At 44.0% G+C, this 19,512-nt stretch overlaps 1 protein-coding gene across 2 annotated transcripts in view; it reads left to right on the top strand.

The window, feature by feature from the left end:
- The first annotated feature begins 8,333 nt into the window (after positions 1-8,333).
- Positions 8,334-19,512, top strand: part of AGBL1 (AGBL carboxypeptidase 1) — a 265,166-nt gene continuing 253,987 nt past the window's right edge. For both annotated transcript variants that reach the window (XM_066196254.1, XM_066196253.1), the window contains exon 1: positions 8,334-8,592. In XM_066196254.1, coding sequence (XP_066052351.1) covers positions 8,542-8,592 — 51 coding nt within the window. In that variant the 5' untranslated portion in view covers positions 8,334-8,541. The remainder of the gene's footprint in view (positions 8,593-19,512) is intronic.

The following is a 19,512-nucleotide window of genomic DNA, read 5'->3' as shown; positions in this document are numbered from 1 at the left end:
TGTGGCTCTCCCTGGCTCTGTGTTTGTTTCCCCGCTTCCACCAGAATAAGCTTGAATCCACAAGGTTTTGACTTCCACCTGAGAGCCCAAGTCTGTATCAATGCCAAAACTGTCCCACCAGCAGCTTGCAGGGACACGTCCTGGAATAATCAACACTTGGCTCCACATTGTGTTGAGAAAGGTGGAGGTATGAACCTTTGTGGCCACTCTTAATTGCAGCTGGTCTCTGAGGCAAGTTTTCATTAGAAATGAGTCAAAACCCTCATGATTTCACTCAGCCTGTCTCCAGAACAAGGCAGATGCACACAGAAGCTTGCTGGGACAAACCAAGGGCTCGCCAAATGCTGCCCAAAGGACAAAAGGGTGCAGATGTTCAAATGAACGCTCAGGCATCAGTAATAAGCTCTGCCTGCTTTGAAACACTGACAAATGTGCACCTGGCCACAGCCTCTTCGACTTTTGGGAGAAAAATGCAACAGCTGCATAGATGACAACATTTTTCCCCTTCCATCCCGGATATTACTGCTTTTTATGGTGACACTGGGGGCAATGTGATCTGTACTGTCCCCCTGCCTCTGCCACTGATGCTGGATGTGTCCTTGATAGACTCTTCCTTGGCTTTGCAGAATGCAAGCTGGAAAAAAATTGTCTCACTCCCCAAGAGGGGGTTGTGAGTCTTGATGGATTAATATTTGCTGCATTTTGCATGTGTCAAGAGCTATTGATAGGCACACCAGGAAATGTACCGGGCACATCCACAGCTAAAAGGATGAGCTGCCACAGCTTGAACAAGATGAGCAGCCTGGGGTTTGTTAGCAATTGTGTCATGTTCATAGCAACCATCACAGGTCTGAGCAGGAGGGGCTTTGGACAAACCAGCACTGGTGGGTCACATCATTGATGTGTTCAGAGATTATGTGAAAATGGCATTGAATGATTATTATTCTAACAGCTGTCCTTTAATTTAGTTTCATTTGGAAACTTGATTGAGAAAATCCTTCCCTTTCTGATTTTATTGTCTTGCCCTAAAGACTTACAAGCTCATTGGCCTTTTTCAAAATGAGTTTTACAGAGTAGTAGAAATCCCAGAGATCATGTAGTTCCTAGGATTTTAGGAAAAATAGGTGTCTAGGTATAAGTGAGATGTGTGATGTGCCACTGGTGAGAAAAAGGCTTTTCTAGGTCACTCTGGAGGCTCTGTGGACCAGGAAAGTGTGGAAAAGATTGCCCCAAGCACTTCAGTTGGAAAGCCTCTGCTCTCAGACACAGCTGGTCAGCTGTGAAACTGCCCTCAATAAGAAGCCTAGCTTCAGTAACTCTATTGCTTCCAGAAATAGCTTTTGCCCAGGGTGATTTCCACAGGGTCTGCACCTTCACAAGAAGACTCTTCTGAAATTGTACCAAGCCATCTTCTTCAGCAGGTGTGCAGGGGTTCCTCCAGGGAGGCAGAGTAGGGAAAAAACCTCTAGGATGGGGAGAGGAAGCAGAAGCTGGAACCAGAGATAGGATCTGTGGGCATAATATGGCCTGTAGTGTAGAAAACACACCCAGTGTGTTTTCACTGGGTTCATGTATGTGAGAAACTGGGCCAGCTTTTCTGAACTGCTTCCTTCCTGGAGTGTTTGCAAAAGGCCACTGCTCTGCACAGCCAAAGGGCTGAGAGTGTAAATACATATTTCTGAGGAAAGTTAGAAGGACCCAATCTACTAAGAGATCCTCCTGGGTGCTTCCAGAGCCAAGTCTCCGGGAACCCTGCCTGCTTTCAATCAGTCAAAGCAATATGTAGATAAATGCTGTCCCTTACAGCTTCTCTGTCTCTGAGATGACTTTCTTCCCCACAGTATAAATTTCCCTGCATTTTAAATTTTGCTGTGTTCTGTACTCCTACAGAGAACTGTTCATCATTCAGGATGAAGATGGGTTTTAATGATGAAGTGTTGCAAATAATGGGCCATCCTCAGTTCCCACTGTGTTTCTCATGATGACAGATCCTTCCAAGACCTACATAGCACTGATAAATTTATTAGGTCACAAACCATTATTCAAATTCAGTCTTAGCCAAATCTCAGTGTGTGTACTGTGACTCTTCCAGATTTGGAGAATTCAGCTCCAGATTTAGCCAGTTTTGATGGACCCAGGGGGAACAGGATAAGGATCCTCCCATCATCACTATTTTTATCATTGCTTCCTCAGGAGACAGATGACTGATATTCATCACATCTCAAAGAAAAACAAGAAGGAGAACAAAAACTGTGGTGGGGAACCCCTTTTGGAGTTAATTTTCTAAGTGCCAATACGGTTTCACCTAAACTGGGCCAACTTTCCATGTTCTACTTCACTTGCAGGGCTCATTAAACAGCTCCCACGGGATTGCTTATTTGGGTTGAATCCTCTCTTTTTTCTTTGTTTATTACCCTTTCAGAGCCACCTTTTTTTTCTGGTGCCTTTGCATACGGTGTGTGTCAGAGATGCTAAATGTGAGACAAACAGAAAAGACAGATATAACACAATTTGTTCTGCTATTTGGAGAGCTTTGTCTACTGCTGCATCTGTCTGATGTAAAGTCCACTTCCTTAAACATTCAACAAACTAGAATCTTCCTCTTGTTGCATGTGTCTATGCTCAGTTTTGCAATGGGAGTGCTGGGTACTTTTAAATTAGAACAGAGACATTTTTAGCAGAAAAACAGTGATGACACAAGAGACAAGGAAAGGCTGTCAAGGTAGGAAAAAAAGGTTTTCTTTTTATAAGCAATAGAAAAGCTTGATATAGTTATGTCCGTGGGAAAAGGTGTCTTGCCCAGCAGAAACATTTGCCGAGCATCAGGACAAAGAGGGCTTTGCCTTGTACTGCTGCCCAGGGATCTGCCAAAGTGAATTACAGCATCAAAGCTCTTAATTTAAGTATTTTTCTATAATTTCATCCTCCTCTTTTGCTTCTTTAGTACATCTTTACTGTTATCATTCAACATAGGGGTGTCATTATGGGCTGTTTGGCCAGGGGTGGGACAGGGGGCCTCATGCCCGGAGGGCTCTATCAGCAGCCAGCCCAGCAAGGGCTGTGCCTGCCTCAGTCTCACAGGCTCACAAGTGTCTCCTCTGCCAGGGCACTGGGTGCAATCAGTAGCTCCCTGGGTAGGTCTGACTGGAACACACTTGCAGCCCTCAGGAAAAGGGCAAGTATTTTCCACCTGCTGTATCTGAGGCATTGAAGGACGCAGCAAGATGTTCCGTAGGGAAAAAGTGGGAGCATCTCACAGCAGTCAAGTGACTGAATGCACCATTCTCAAGGTGAATTGTGCATGTGTGTTTGAGATATGACAGGCTTTTCATAGAGTCATACAATCATGGAATTGCAAGGGACCTTAAAGGTCATCCCATCCCACCCTCTGCCATGGGCAGGGACACCTTCCACTAGAGCAGGTTGCGCAAAGCTCTGTCTGACCTGGCCTTGAACACTTCCAGCAATGGGGCAGCCACAGCTGCTCTGGCAAACTGCCGGTGTCTCCCCACCCTCACAGGGGACAATTTCATCCTTACATCCAGCCTAACCCCACCCTTTTTCAGTTTAAAGACATTTCCTGTTCTATCCTTAAGGGCCCTTGTCAAAACCCCTTTCCCCAGGCCATGCCACTGGGCAGTGACAAAGCGGAAGGCAGGTTGGATGGGGATGTTCCCAGAGAGACAAAGGTCTGACTAAGCCTGCCTGGTCCCCTCTCTGCCCCATGGCTCTGCACAGTCCCAGCCTCCCATCAAACCAGTATCACAGGCAGTTTCCAGTGGTTTGGTTTTGACCCTGAAGATGTTATCTTCACAGCGAGTGGCTACAGGAGCTTTGAGTCACTTCCAGCAGAATCTGAAAATCAGTTTCACTGTCATGACTTGTGTTTTCACTTCGATTTTAACCCTTGTGTAGAAGAGTAAATTATTTCCAGAGGGGGGGAGCAACATGACATTATTCAGAGGGGCAAACTTCTGCCTAGTCATTCACAAATGGAACATCATCAGTCCTCTACATTCAAATATATTAAATTTATTTTGGCAATCACTTACGATAAGCATTGTGTTTAAATGAAAGAGAATGAAAATGAACGGTTTGTTAGAGAGAAAAGCATCCAAATAGAAAAAGCAATATCCCTTTATTAAAATATATATATTTCTTGGCTACACATAATTTTGACAGGGGAAGTCTATCCTCTATTTAATATAAATGAAATATGGGCAGTTAACTGGGTATTTTACACAGTGATATTTCAGTTGCATTTCATAAAATTCAGGCTGGCTTCAGAATGAATAATTTATCCAATTAGATTTTTTTCCTTCCCATTTTTAATAGAACCTGGCCATTCTCTTATCTATCTCTCTGGTTTAAAAATTGAAATAATCCTATTGGAAATCAGGTGTACAATGTGAGTGCAAAAGTGGTGTCAATATTTTGAGAATGAGGAGGAAAATATCCTCAGGTTAATCGCAGGTTTCCAAGCCGATTTTGGTATTTGGACTTCATTTAATGCTAATGTCAAAAAAAAATGAATGAGTTCTGCAGTTCCTTGGTATAGACTCAGGAGAGGAAATGTGAAGCTTGGCTGTAGGTGGTCACTTTATTCTGCTGGTATTGAGTCTGGTGCTGTTTTTGTAGTGTTTAAGACTTCTTTAGGCTAAGTTTGATTTAGCCTGTAAATTACTTTCAAATGCGATTCTGCAGGGTTCAGATGGATAAGCATGAATTCTGTTTTGGAGGTGACAGAATAAGTAGAAAAGTGGTAATAACAGAGTAAAATGTGGTTTAAATATGTTATATCTCTTTGTATAGTTTTTCTACTTTTAATAAATATCAAACTAATAACACTTTGGTTGCAGATACCTGGCAGAGGACTTCTGTCTTCCTCCCATCAGTTTCCAGATTATCACCCTCGGGAAGATTTCTGACCTTATATTACTCTAATGCAATGCTCTATCTGGAAAAAAAAAAAAAAAAGCTTCTGGATGAAGGCTTACCAATTTTATAGCTGTAGGTTCCCATCTCCATGAGGAAAATTTCAAGCTTTCACAGGTAGGGAAAACATCGGTTTAGTCACAGGAACAAGTTTCTGTGCTTAATGTATTACTTAACGTCAGCTGATCCATGGTAATGGTTTCTGCATATGCTCATAAAATGTGAAATAATTGGACTGAGTGCTCTTTTAATGTAGGTAAAACGATCCTGAATTACCTTCCCTTTGCTACGGGCTAAATGTATGTACACATATTTACAGGAGATCAGATGACATCTCTAGCTTGTTTGTGTGTCTGAGCCCTGGAGCACAAGGAAAGGAAATTACTGGTCTGAGCGTGTGCAGCACCTGCAGAGAGCTCCGAGGTCCTGCCTTTGTGTTTCTAATCCGCTCTGTCCTCCCCACAAGAACATTGGCACTAGCAGGAAGCTGGAGATAGGAGTTTAATTTTCATTTTGTTTAAAGATCACATAATCCTGAGGGCACAGGGGAAAAAACAACGCCATCAATAAAAACTAACAAGCTAATCTTCAAACTGAGTTTGCATTGTAATATGAATGGGAGAACCTGAATGCTTTAATTCTTCCATTTACCTCTGTGTAAATTTCCTAATTCATTCAGCATTTGCATGTTGAGGTGGGGGACCTCCTATTCTTAGAAAGCAACATTGGAAAATCAACAAATTCTGGAGGAAATGGCTTGGGAATGGTGAATAATTAGAAGTCTCCATGATTTATAGCTTAAAATTTGGTTTCAAAGGGGTTTTGCTGTATACTATACATCAATGTAAACATCACTGTCACTGCTGGGGTCTTTCATGAGAATTTTAGTCTTTAATCACTCTTCTCAATTCTCTCTCTCTCTCTCTTTTTTTTTTTTTTTTTTAATCAAATGCAAGCTCCAGAGGTTTCTGCATACAATATTTTCTTTTACTCTCTCAGTGCAATCAAGCTAAATGCCCCCAAATTTTAAGGAACATAAGAGATTTTCTCCCACCCCCAAGCTTTGACGTTGGTGTCCCTTTCCTCTTGGGCTGGCGTATCTGCAGTGAAATTTTTGCAATTATTTCTAAAGCTCACACACAGAGAAAGAACCAGATCACCACTGAGTTAGAGAATTTGCTTTAGAATCCTATAACAGAGGCCGAAGTTGTGTTTTTGGTGGGGGATCAGGGCGTCCAGGCTGCCTGCAGCCACTGACTGCTTACATCCATCAGCTCTTGCTGCCTTCTGAAAATCCACACAGCAGGAATTAATAGCTCCACACAGCTCTGCTGACAGGTACAATTGTCACAAGAAAGAGAAGGAAGCGACAGTGTGGAAGAGCTTCTTTAAACAGCTTCTAATTAGCTCTGAAGTAGTTTCATGTCACTGTAATAATTTGCAGAAGGGATATGTGTTGGCACTGCTCACAAACCCGGTACCCATCTTCCTCCCACCCCCACACGGGGGGACACTGCCTGAATTGCCTTGGTTCTCTCCCTCCACTTATTTGTGGCCTCTTAGCAGGTTTTATTGAATCCTGCAGATGGGAAGGAACCCCCAAAGCTGTACTGGGTTTGTGTGGCAAAGTTTTGGTAGTGGGAGGATACAGGAATGATTTCTGTGGGAAGATGCCAGAAGCTTACCCAAACTGGCCAAAAATCCAATGTTCTAATGGCCGAACACCAGCTCTATATCTAAAATATGGTATTTCATGAAGCATGAGAGATTTTTTGTTTTTACTTTAAATAAAAAATGTTTTTAAGAAAATTAAAATCTTTAAACCTGGATTTTCATAGGAAAGGAAATTCCTTGTCTTATTCTTCCTAGCTGTCTGTAGAGTATCTTGTGCATCAATGAATGGTCTTCACAGTACTCTCTCTGAAGGGACTGATGTGTCTCCACAGTTATGACAAAGGCATTTTAATCTGTTTTATTTTATAACCTGGTAGTGACATCCTGGGACCCTGCTGGCACACACAGAAACTGAGGAATGTCATGCTTGTGCCATTTGTTCACACATTGCTGGGATGAGTTGGGGAGGATTAGTTTTACCATTTGCATAAAGCACTTATCAATGAAGGTTCATCATGTGAAAATAGTCCTTGGCCAAGACTCTTCATTTGACTGGTTCTTAGAAGATTAGGGTTTTAAACTGATATCAGCAAAGGAAAGTGTGTGCACACTGAGTGTCTGGTATGTTGCTGTGTGCCGCTGAGTTCTGTAAGCATCTGCCTTGTGCTCAGAGACCCAGGTTTCTGTTACTGCTCCAAAAATCCTCAATTATTCTTTCAAAAGGAACGAACTAAAAAGAACCACATCAGAATAAAGTTGTTCTAGAGGTAAAAGCCTGAAGTTAGTGTTCTCAAAATGGAAAGACAAGAGTCAACCTTTGTCTTCTTCATATCCAGTAATTATCTCCACTGACAGCCTTCTAACCATCCTGGAGTGATGTCTCTCAGGACTAAAAATGCCATTCTGGTGTTGAGAAAGATGAAGAAAATACCTGTTGTGGGACTAATTGACCTTTTCACATTGAAAATATTTTGCTGGAAAATCCTCATCTAACCCTCTGCTCAACTTCTTTATCTGCTCCTTCTTGTTTACCGAGCCCTTTGATATCACTCGGCTGGAGCTAAAAGTGGACTCCGTGCCCTCCTAGGAATTCAAGCTACAACTACAACTGTACTACAGTGTGTCTTGTTCACCAGGGAGTGAACCAGGCTCCGAGTTGCTGTGCTTATAGACAGCTATAGGTGCGTGTGGGTCACTCTGGGGGCCTTTGGACCAAACTGTCCCCAAAGCCACACCTTGAAAAGGTGGCTTTCCTCCCTGTGCAGCCACGAGATGTCCCTCTGTGGTCACTCCCTGCCCCTCTGCGGTCACTCCCTGCCCCACAGGGCACTGCCTGTGGCCACAGCAGCTGCCACTTGGGACAATCATCGGGCTTGGAAGCCAAAAACCCTCCCGAGCCTTGCTCCACCTGTCCCTCATGCCGGGTGTATCTTCCGTTCGTTGTCAGCGCTCGTTAAGACCGAGGGCATCTCTCCCGCTCGCTTTGCCTTCTCCGTGGCTCGAGTTTCACTGGAACGGAGTCAAACGGAGACGAGTCCACGCAGGGTCTGGAACGGATCAGCAGGTCAGCTGGGAATGCCTGTCAGGCAGCCAGCGCTGCTCCCTCCCTTCTCCCTGGCTTTCTTTGAGGTTTGTAGCTCTTCTGCTTTCTTGTTGCTATTGCCACCCTCCCCACACTCCCCCTACCACACATCAAGCACCCAGACCTTTCCTGGGCACTTTACTTAATCCCCGGGATTCTTTATATAGGAATTAATCTTCTCGTCACAGTGGGAGAGCTGGGAGGGAGGGGGTACATTTATCTCTCCTGCTGAGGTCTAGAGTTGCATTGCTGTGATTATTGGTGGTAGCAGTGTGCGTGTGTCTGGGGATCTGTGTTTAGTTCTTCGTTTCTTAAACGACGCAGGGGCAGCAGCAAGGCAAGTTGGCAGCTTGGCTTTCGAGCTGCTTTGTGTCTGCTGCTACAAGGAGGGAGTGTGAGTGGGGAGCAGCATGGCAGAACAAGAAGCCAGTGGCTTGCAAGTCCTTCTCTCCACCCTCCAGGTAAGAACAGCTTGAACTAACAAGAGAGGCGCTTGGGCTTGTTTTCCTCTTTAACTCCCCATCAGTGACCTGGTGGGCTGAGGCTGTTGGTACGAGCTCCTGGCTGGCTTGGCTCTAAAAGCATCAGCGTGCAGGAGCCCTGACCTGCACCTCCCACCCTGAAGAGCCTTTATGAATTGAAGTTTCACTGCTCAGTGATGAGTGCTAGTGATTACTGCTATGCATCAATCTCTGGGCCCCGTGTGAGGGCAGAGGCTCCGCTCCCGAGGTCTGGCTGCGTTCAGCAGGGGAGCAGGGAGGTGTGAGGCATGGGCTGCTGTGAAATGAATGGGACCTGACAGCGCTGTCAGTCTGAGCCCGGCGTGTCCCAGGGCTCAGGGGCACGAATAAACAGATCTGCCTGTGAGGAGCAAGTCCCTCCCTGTCAAATTGTCTGCCCAGGACGCTCGAGCATTCCAAGGAAGTGACAAAAACGCTTGAGATCGGTGAGGTGCTGGTGTTGGGTGTGTTCAGGGAACGGTCCTGAGGACCAGAGGGAAGTGTCCCAGTCCAGGATCATACTTGACAGACAAGCTTGGCCGTGGGATGAAGGAGAGGCATCTCTGGCTCTGTTTTCCCACTGCAAGGATGGCAAGAGAAGATGCCCAGGCTGTGGGATGCGCTACCCTGTGAAATAGGGAATGTGTTTTGGGAGGGAGCCTGTGCTTTTATGAGCCTCTTTTTGTCATGAGAGGTGGGTGGGAACTGCTTTGCCAAGACAATCTACTTGCATATAAAGCAGCTTTTAGACAGTCACAGTGAAATGGCACTTGTGTGCACTGCTCAGGTGCCCTGAGCCCTTGTGTGCAGCTGTGGGGACAGGAGTTCCACATCTGAGGCAGCAGCATCCTCTCACTGCTACATGTGCCATCCAAGCCTCACACATTGCAGACGCAGAAAATGAGGGAGAGGGTGTGCAAAACAGACTGACCCACCTGGGCCAGCCCAAGGATTCATGTGTCCCAGCCCTCTGTCTCAGGAGGTCTCTGTGACCAGCTACAAGTGTTCAGAGGAGGTTATAAAACCTGATGATAGCAATTGGCTTTGAAACTACAGTTGTGGGGGCTGATCAACCTTGACATATTTATCCAAGCTTATGTAACTGTCAACAACTTTTACTTCTCATATCAAATACTGGTTTGCCCTCTGTAGCCCCTTGTGTCAGTGAGGTAAACTGGCATGCTGAAGAAAATTATCCTGCTGTCCTTTTACATTTTGGCAGTGTATCTTGTTTGCCCTATGTTGTTACAGCTTCTTTAATTCATATTTTGTAGTCAATCATGTTGGTGCTGTATCCAGGCTATAGTCCTCTCTCTCTTTCTTTGAATAATTGAGAGCTGAGTGCACATCTGGTTTTTTTTATTATGCTCTCTAACATAACATTCCTGATGTTCTCTGCATAATCTGGGAACAGAATTGGACAAGACCCAGATCTAAAATGGAACCTATAGTTTAAAATCACATATGCAGTTCATTGACAAAGCTACATGGAGGTCTAAACTAGAAACGGTTAGGAGCACTGCAGGCATGATATTGATGAAACCACAAAGTAGCACAGCATTCATCCCCAGCGTTACAAAATCCCACCTTGGTACAAGACCTTTATATCCAAAAATTCTATAATCACTTGGAAGACATCAAAACTCTTTCTTGTAATATCTTCAATTTGATGCAGAGGCTTCAGTGCTGAAGGGCAGGAAGTAAGGGGAGTAAGGGATGACAATTAAATGTTGTGATTCACCTCTTTCCCTTACCTTCAGCCAAAAAATTAGCAGCATAACTTTGTAATACTATCACCCATCTCTGCTAAAAAATCAGGTGATAAAAAAGACCTTTATTTGACACAGTTGGAAAGTATTGGCCTGGGAAATAATAACTTTGCTTGATGTTTGCTTTCGCTGATAACATCTCTCCACACTTTGTTATTTTCTGCAACAGCTGTCCAAAACATGGTTGCTTTGTTTTTGTGACCTGCTGGATTGTCAGTGCTGGTTCATATTCTTTTATTGGGCATGAAGAACATATCTGCTGCTTACAGCAGGCTATTCTGCAGGGTATTACTGAGTATTTTCCATTCCTGTTAGCACATAATATTGCTTTGAATGCAGAAAGCTTTCAGGTGAAGAATGAGGGGACATTCAGCCAGTCTTTATAAATGCAGAATAAAAACATCTTTCTCCATCAGTCACTCACACAGGGCTCAGTTTCTACTTCCCTTCCAAGCACTGGCACAGATTTTTATTCCCAATCAGAGGAATGTCCAGACCTGAGATAGGGTCTCTCACCTTCTGCTGAGGGAGAGATCTCCCCCATCTCTTCGTGGCGTAGACATTTTCACTCCTAAACTCACACCTGGCTTGGGTAAGGGCAGTATCAAGCAGAGCAAATCCAGAACACTGTGCACTTTGTAACGGAACAACTGCTCTATTCATGGAAAGAAACACATTTTTTGAATTCTTCAAAACTATTCCCAGTGCTATGAAGGAGCGTGATCCTCCAAAGACAGCTCAAACCCCTGGAAGTGCAACGTGCTATGGATGTTCTGCAAAGTGACAAGGTGAATAGCAAAAACTCCTTTCAAAGTGCATCTGCATTTTGTCACCAAAATGTCACTGCAGGGAAGACGTGACATTTCAGATCTCTAGGTAAAAAGTGCTTCACTTCTTACAATGTTCGGCTTTAAAAATGTGAAATTCAGATTGAAGAAAACCCTCTCCCTGTCTCACAGGTTTTGTGTCAGTATGGCAGAGCCAAGCTCTGAGGATTTTACTGTCACTTCTCATTTTCTTTCTAACCCTGCTAACTTCTTCTTTACTTTCTCTTCTTGACTCTCCTTCTCCAGTGTGATCCTACAATTGTCACCTCCCATCCCTCTGGCTCGGATAATGTTATCTGCTTCTGTTCCCATCTCTCACTGCATGACATTGAGCTCCTCGGCCCCAACCCAGCCCTGCTGTCTTTCATACATGGACAATGCAGACCCTCAGTCAAGTCTGGGCTGGTTTCCACTCTCACCCTGATCTCTGGCCACAGCAAAGCAGAATTAAACAGCCTCCCCATGTATTGTTTTTGACCAGTCAAAAAAGTCTGACATGCCATTTCATGGGCAGCCTCCTCAATGAAAAATCCCAAGAGGTTTGGGATTAAATCTCTTGGTTATTTTAATGCCAGGAGGAGGTATCTGGGTGTTAGTTAAAAACAGCTGGTACTTGCTAAGAAGAGCAATTGAAAACTGAAGCCAACATCTTGCCTTGTGACCCAGACTATTGAATCCCTTGAGACTAGATTATTTTAGTTCCTCCTCATTGCCCCGGCCTTCAGCTCACCCCACCATTTAGGCAAATAAGAAGAATGTTGATTCCTCCTTTTCCTTCTTCCTGCTCTTCTCCTCACTGCCCATGCCTTGGTTACCCCCGAGAACATCTTATTCCATGGCAGGATACATCGTGTTGCCTGAGGAGTCCCAGATTTGCTGTTGGCTCTCAGTGTAATTTTCACATGTTTCCCCAAGCCACAGTCCCCATTCACATATTCTTCAAAGCTGGCAGCCCCTGGAGCCGTTGGCAGATCTTTGGCTCAAACTGTGTCTTACTGTGTTGGACTTCACAGGTTCCCAAATGCTATGGTTTGACAGGGAAAAGATGCAAATCTTATGTATTGGTGGCAGATATTGTTTTTGCAGAGGGATTTATCTGTGAGTGGCTGCAGTGTCCAGCAGAACAAACACTGGATCTGGTGTTTGCTAACTTGAAGCTCTCAGCCCTTTGTGCTGCCCCTTCCAAACTGTCCTGCTGGCAGGCTGACAAGGCAGAGCTATTGTTATCCTAAGGACAAGTGGGAAGGTATCTGTGCTGCTCCAGTGACAAGGAATAGAAGTGCATTCTGCAGAATGCTTTTGTCTCCTCTGCATCCTTGCACTTACTCTGTCAGCAGAGCTGCTGAGATTCCTGGCTTTTGGAGAAATGGATGCAAAACATGCCAGGAACTGCTCAGGTAGCAGAATGGCCACTCATTTGGGTTGGGGATGGAGGAGCTCAAAGTTTGGATCTGTGTTGTTGGGAGGCAGCCTGGCAGGCCAGGTTTAGTGGAATAGCCTTAGAGGGAACAAAAATCAACTCAAAACCAGATGGCCATTTTTATGTGGTTCATTAACTGAGTTTTACTGAGATTGTTGTACTTAAAGTGAGCAGCAGTGGACTTATTCCCGCTATTCCTTATAAAAACTGTTTTGGCTTTGGAACAGCAAAAGTGCAGTTAGGACAGGGAAACATTTGGCTTGTAGGGTTCAAGGAGAAATAGTGGGTGCAACTTTTTCATGTCTCTACTCCAATGGCACTTGGGCTGCATGAGCCTAGTTTTGGCTTTAACCATTGAAGAAAAGGCATAATCCTCCATAAATAATCCTACAGATGTAGTGCAGGTCCCCACCTCAGCTTTCAGGGTCACTGCTTTTCCTTCTCACCTCCACTGTCATCTCCTCCCTGTCCAAGGAGAACCTGAAGGTAACCCAGAGCTTTTCCCTACAACCCCTGGCTCACCACCATGGGGCGCTGCTAAGCAACAAAGAAGCAAGGAGGCTAGCATACAAACATTAATCCCAAATTCCTGCAAGGCCATGGAATAAATATTGAGGTTTGTTACTGCCCTGAACCAGCTCAGAGCACTAAAAACCCTCAGAGGAAGCTGTGACAGGTCTTGGACTCTGCTGAAATCATACAAGAGTGTGTCAGCCTGAGCATCAGCAGAACTTTCCGTGTCAGTCAAGGAAAGTGAAGTTCTATTCATCTTCTGCTGTCCCTCATCCTTGTCTAGGATGGTTTGTGCTTTGAGGACAAATGATTGTGTCATGAATGGTCGAGGAGAGCCCTCTCTCCCTTCCTTCAGCAATGCAAACATGACAGGATAGCCATGCTGCTGGATCAGTTGGGTGCCAGTCTGGAAAAATGGACTGTAAACCTCTGCTTCTGAGTTCATCATGTGTAACATGGCAAACAATCCCACCATGCCTCCCATCACTATTTGAGAAACCAGGTGATGAACACTGGGGAAAAAAACCCCTGAAGTTCTGGTGACAACACAGGAAAAAAAATTGAGAAGCGAATTAATAATTTGTTTTTGTGCAGGGCTTGGATTGTGCACAATAAATAATGCACAGAACCACACACTAAATGATGAGGACAAAATGCTGCATGGGGTGATTTTCCAGGCAACAGGCACTGCTCATCCTGGAGCAGAGGTTTTGTGAAATAAAACAAATTGTCATGTGGAAATTAAAAAATGTGGTTACTCCAGGAGACAAAATGAAATATCAGGAATGCTTTAAAACTGGTGCTTTTTAGCTGTTGAGGGGCTGACTTTATGCTTATGGCCAAGCTGTTTAACTTAGACTATTTGGATGTAATATAATAGCACATTATGCCATGTCATGCAACTCAATATTGTGTATATTGGTACTGCATTATAGACACAAAAAAATAATAGAATAAACCACATTATGGAAGGAGGTATATGGATTTGTTTAAACTACTTGTATTTCACATACAGTATGCAAATACATTTAAAAACATCTGTTTATCTATTTGTAAGTTGAGGATAATTATTGGTAGTTATCTAGCCTCTCTAGCTGTTTTGTATGCCTACAGATGTATTTATACATTACACCAATATTTTTATAACAATGGAAAATTTCCACCCTCTCTTTTTCTCAGGTTTCAATAATTTCCCTCTTTGAAATATAAGAAGAGATGTTTTCATACAAAGAGGTGTTTGCCTGAATAGGTCTTGCTAGCGTTTCTTTGTGTAGCATAATCTTATTTTCAGTATATTATGCTGCATTTCTTGTGATGGTTTACACACAATTTTCTGTCCAATGCATTGGTCCAGTCCTCTTGGTTTTATCTATAATAGGAAAAAATGTCTGTAGTAGAAAATGTGTTCACGGGCATTTTGAATTAAAGTTTATTATATTATGTTCAGCAAAGCACACACAAAAAGTTGCTTGTATTGAAAAACATATGGGCTGATAATGGTTGGCTCCAGCAGTGTCTACTGGCACCAGCAGAGATCTTAGTGATGTGTGTTAACAGAAAGAAAATAATTTCATACACATACTGGGAGTTTAGGAGATGGGGAGGGATTTTTGTGTTGCTTGGTCTGGGATAGCAGGGTTGGGAATTGCTCCTAATTTTTGCTATCATAGACAAGCTCCCCCTGTGCGATCACTCCTGTTTGTGCCAGGATAGATAACACAACTCGTACCATCATTACTCTTGCAATGACATCTGGGGGGTATTTAAGCCTCTGGAAGTGTAGGTAAAAGCCCCTCCTTCCTGCAAGAGCAGTCAGTGGGAATGCAGAATAAGGCAGTGTTTGCTAGTAGCTCCTCAGGGACCAGGTTGTGATCCTGGGCAGAGGTGTCCCTTCCCTGTGTCTGTCAGGGTTGGTGTGTGCACAACTGGGGCCCTCAGGCTCTGGGGATCCCAAATCCACTCACACCCCATGTGCCCACACGTGTCGCCGGGCTCTGCCAGACTCCGGTCCCGTGACTCTGCTCTTCTCACCAGACCAGGGCGGAAAATAATTCCCTCCTGCCTTCCCCCGTTCTTTTAATAAGCGCTTGTCTCACGGACAGTCTATTTGCACCTGTTTGCCCACAGGCCCCAATGGGCCCGAGGGCAGAGACGCTGCTCCATCAGCGGAGCCGCTCTGCGCGCCGGGCATCTCCGCAGGGAAGGATGGGGAGCTGCGATTCCCGGGCAAAGCAGGTCGCCAGGGAACTGTGAGATCAGAATGCTCCTGGGAATCGGTGAGACATTCTGCGAGAGGGAGTGACAACCTTCTCCAAGGAGACCAGGAGCACTAGCTCACCAGCCAGCCTCCCTTCTCCCCTGGGCAAAACCAGGTGTGCTGCAGGAGGTGAGCAGTGTTAGGGGGCAGCAGTGTGGTAGGTTCTTGCACGGCTGCATCGTCCAGCCCAGTTCACACTGATGCCTGCAATCCTGCAAGCTTTGTGTGCCACAGAGAGCATTACTGGGCTGCTGCTTCAGAAGAGACAGTTTATTTCAGAAAATACAGTTTAATTTAAGATGGTTAAGAAGCAAGAACATGAATCCAGATCAATAAAATATTTGTAGAGATTTTCTGTTGCTAAAAATCTGGGTTTATTCCCCTGATTGTTTCATTTTATGAGAAGTTGACCTAAACATAATCTAGGTTGATTCTTCGGGTGGAGATTTAAATCTCCAAGAACTGGATAACCTTTTTCCTTTTCATACAGGCAAAACAATTTTTCTTAGTACAGTTTTGGAAAGGAAAGTCTGGTGTAATGAAGGTCATCTCCTAAAATAAGGGGAACTTGGTCATTGTCTTCCAGAGGATGGTGGAGACAGAGCCCATTCATATCCATGACTTGGTATTTCCTTTTGATCTGGGTGCTGTTATGACTTTTGTTTTACTGAGTGGGGTCCAACCACACCGTACAGAAATCAAGGTCTCAGAAATCAAGAATTTGTCACTGACTTCATAAGATGTCTTCTAGAGAGGACAAAGATAACATGGCAGAGATTCTTCTGCCTGCAGGCATTACTATGGTACAAAAAAAGAGAATTAGTGTTTTAGACCAGCTATTGATTAATAGAACAACATTTGCTTGATAAGAAATTACATGGGCAAAGCTAAATCTCCTTCCCTTTGGGGGTTTAGTGAACAAGGATGGGTTTTTCTTCTCATGGTCTCTTCTCGTGGAAGCCTTATTTTCAAAAGATGGTGTAGGTTGAGGTGGAATTAATGAGAACTGCAAAGCTTTCATGATGATTCTTATTAGAAAATTGAGTAATTCTGACACAGAAGTCCTGCGGGAGAAATAACTACTCTACCAAAGAAATCCTGGCTTTTTTCCCCCTGCCTTTCAACAAGGGATGCTTTGAAACCAAAACATATGGAGTTTTTTTCTGACATGGAAACACCATTGTGTTTTACTGCAATCAAGTTCTGAGAAGCCTTTTATGCACATTAATTTTTGGTGTAACTTACAGGCAAAGGCTTTCCCACTGGGCCTAATGGGAATTTGATCCCTGTAATAAACTGAGACAGACTCTTCTCCCCATGGCCCATCAGCTCAGTGCACTCTCTGGTACCTATTCCTTTCTTTTCAAAGGAGGGAATGATGCTGTATTGATAGATAAAGCAGGAGTGCTGGGCTTTATTTCAAAACTCTTACAAACCCCATCAAACTCATTCCATGTCTGTGTCTTCTGCTTTCTTCATTTGCACAGTAGATGGAGATAGGGTTCATCTGTCAAGTTAGGGCAAAGGGGATCTTAGCTCACGTTGTTTCCCAATTCAAAGGGTGGAACAACCCACTCTCTGAGCAGATGACACTCATGCAGCCTGGGTGAAATCAGTGCAGTGCCTGTTGTCCTCTGCCGTCTCCTATGGTTTTTATGGGATTCCTGATGAAAGGCCAAAGCAGCAGATTTACAATGAAGATAAAGCTGGACCTCTATTTTATTCAGGATTAACCTGGCAAGCAGAAGATTGACAGGGAGAGATATATCCTCCCATAAGCAGTTTTCTTGGCATGGTGAATGCCCACCTGTCTCACTTCAAAGGAGGAGAGGAGGCAGAATGGACCACCTGACCTTTCCCTATGATTAAAATGCTGATCTGATGAAGTCAGAGGAACAAACTGAACTGCCTCTTTCAACCCTCAATTCTTCCAGAAATAAACCAGCACCATCCATATGGAGAGAGTTTGTGGAGAGGCTAGGGGAAAGCAGCAGTACTGCCCTGGTTTATCTGACCTTCTCTTTGGGACAATCTTCTGCAATTTGAATGGCCTCTGGCTCCATGTTAGAGTTCTGTAAATGGGAGAGAGAGCTGGAGGTGACAAAGGAGAAAAAGAATGTGTGCCTGGCTCTGTTTTCTTTGACAATTTCTCTTCCCATATGGCTAAGGTCATTTGATCTCCCCAGGATGCACAGGGACTTCAAGGGGACAGCTGGATGCAGAGATGCATTAAAACGATTTCTCTTTGAGATGAAAACCATGATTATTAACAGCTTGTTTCAAAAGCTCTCGCAGCAGCAGCTGTACCTCACTGACTGAAAGCTCTGGAGGGTTTGTCCAAAAGGTCTGCATGACTGGGTGATCAAATAGTTGGAAATCTCCCTAGCAGAGAGTCCCCTGCTATGTCCTACAAAGCCTGTAGAGCACTATTACACCAACCGGTCTCCTTGGGAACATGCTTAAACAAAACAGGACACAACAACACCAACTTTTTGGTGATCTCTCCCTGCCTGCAGTGGATACAGGAATCAGAGGTAAATTCTGACACAGATCAAATCTCCCACTCGGTGTTCACTGAAGAATTCACCTTTCTCTGAGAGATCAGCCCACAGTGCCATTGCATGTTCAGCTCATTCCTATGTGGAAGAGTCTCAGAAGAGACAGCCCAAGAGGTTTGGTTGGGTGAATTCCACAGGGCATCCCAGCAGAATGTGTAGAGCTGGGTATTTTTAAATACAACTCCTGTCTCTTTTCCTGGAGCACAAACACACACATGGGCTCATTCATGGAGCTAATAAATTGCCTTTTAGCTTGACTGACCTACACTTAGTTTGCAGGTGCTTCTGAGCTACTGGATGAAGTAACAAGGGTGGAATAAATCCCCAAACATGCCTGTTTTTGGCATGGTGGCATTGCCTTGCTGCTGTTGGGTGTCTTGCATGGGGTGTAGACTGAATATAAAGGAGATAAAAATCATTGTTACCTCTTGGATGGAAAATGACATACCCCATCATGCCTCTTAAAAACCTGGCAACCTTTTCAGAGAACTGAGGGCTTTGCTGTTGAGAGATTGCTGTTTAAATCTAGATGGATGGGTCTCAGCAATGCAGTTAAATGGAAGTTCTGCTTTATATTACTGGTAATATTACTTTAAATCATTAGAATTTCAAAACACAGTTTGCTATTTATTATGAATGCCGAGTTTCGTTTGTTGCTTGATTTTTCACTTAGACTGGATGGCAAAAATAGGCTCATCATTTTCACTTTCAGGTTACATCTCTGAAGAAAATAAGCTGTGACTAACAGTAGTTATGAGTGGCTTGTCTCCACTGCCCGTTCCTCAATCATTATTAAATGTGATTGATTTAAAGCATTTGCATGGCTGTTCCAGAAGGCACTTTTGGAAGTGGGGTAGATTGACATGTAAGGACACTTGTCTTGGCAAGAGAAAGGGCTGGTGTTTTTCTAAACCAGAGTGTACCTTTATGGTGATGCTCATCTTTGGCCTGTACAAGTCAGTGCCAGAATAACATGCAGCAAGTGGGATTGTCTGCAGAGGAATACAGAGAGAAGCCTGGACTGAACACAGGCAAGTGTCAGGGCAGATTCAGATTAGACCCAGGGAGTCTTGGGCTTCATCAGGTGTGGTCCAAGCAGGAACATCCCAGAGAAGGCAAGGATAGCAGCAAGGATTTCATTGTGGCTATTTATTTCCACATGCACATACTCACATTTGCTATAGCATTCAAAAATCTGAGGTTTCATTAAAAAGCGAATACATCTGGAAATTTTCCAAGATTCTCCAGACTCACTTGTACTTTGAGAAATGCCATTGCTTGTAAAAAAGTTTGTCAATTCCCAAATGTGCCTCATCTTTGAAAGACAAAGAGTTCTGTGGACTGACAGCCATCAAATCTCACAAAAAAGAACGAGAGTAGCACATTTCATGCTGCCTTTTCATTGTTGGTAGGGGAAAATAAAACTGAAACTGAATGGAGAAAACAGATCCCTCCCTATTAAATTTGGGTGGCAGTTGTGTTAAATATCTGTAACAGAGTGGCATTTGAATGAAACATTAATATTTTAAATTAGTTC

Source organism: Chamaea fasciata, unplaced genomic scaffold (genome assembly GCF_029207755.1).
Source record: "Chamaea fasciata isolate MVZ Bird 193981 ecotype frontalis unplaced genomic scaffold, bChaFas1.0.hap1 SCAF_14, whole genome shotgun sequence".
Classification (NCBI taxonomy): Eukaryota; Metazoa; Chordata; class Aves; order Passeriformes; family Sylviidae; genus Chamaea; species Chamaea fasciata.
This window is presented reverse-complemented; position numbering and strand designations above follow the sequence as displayed.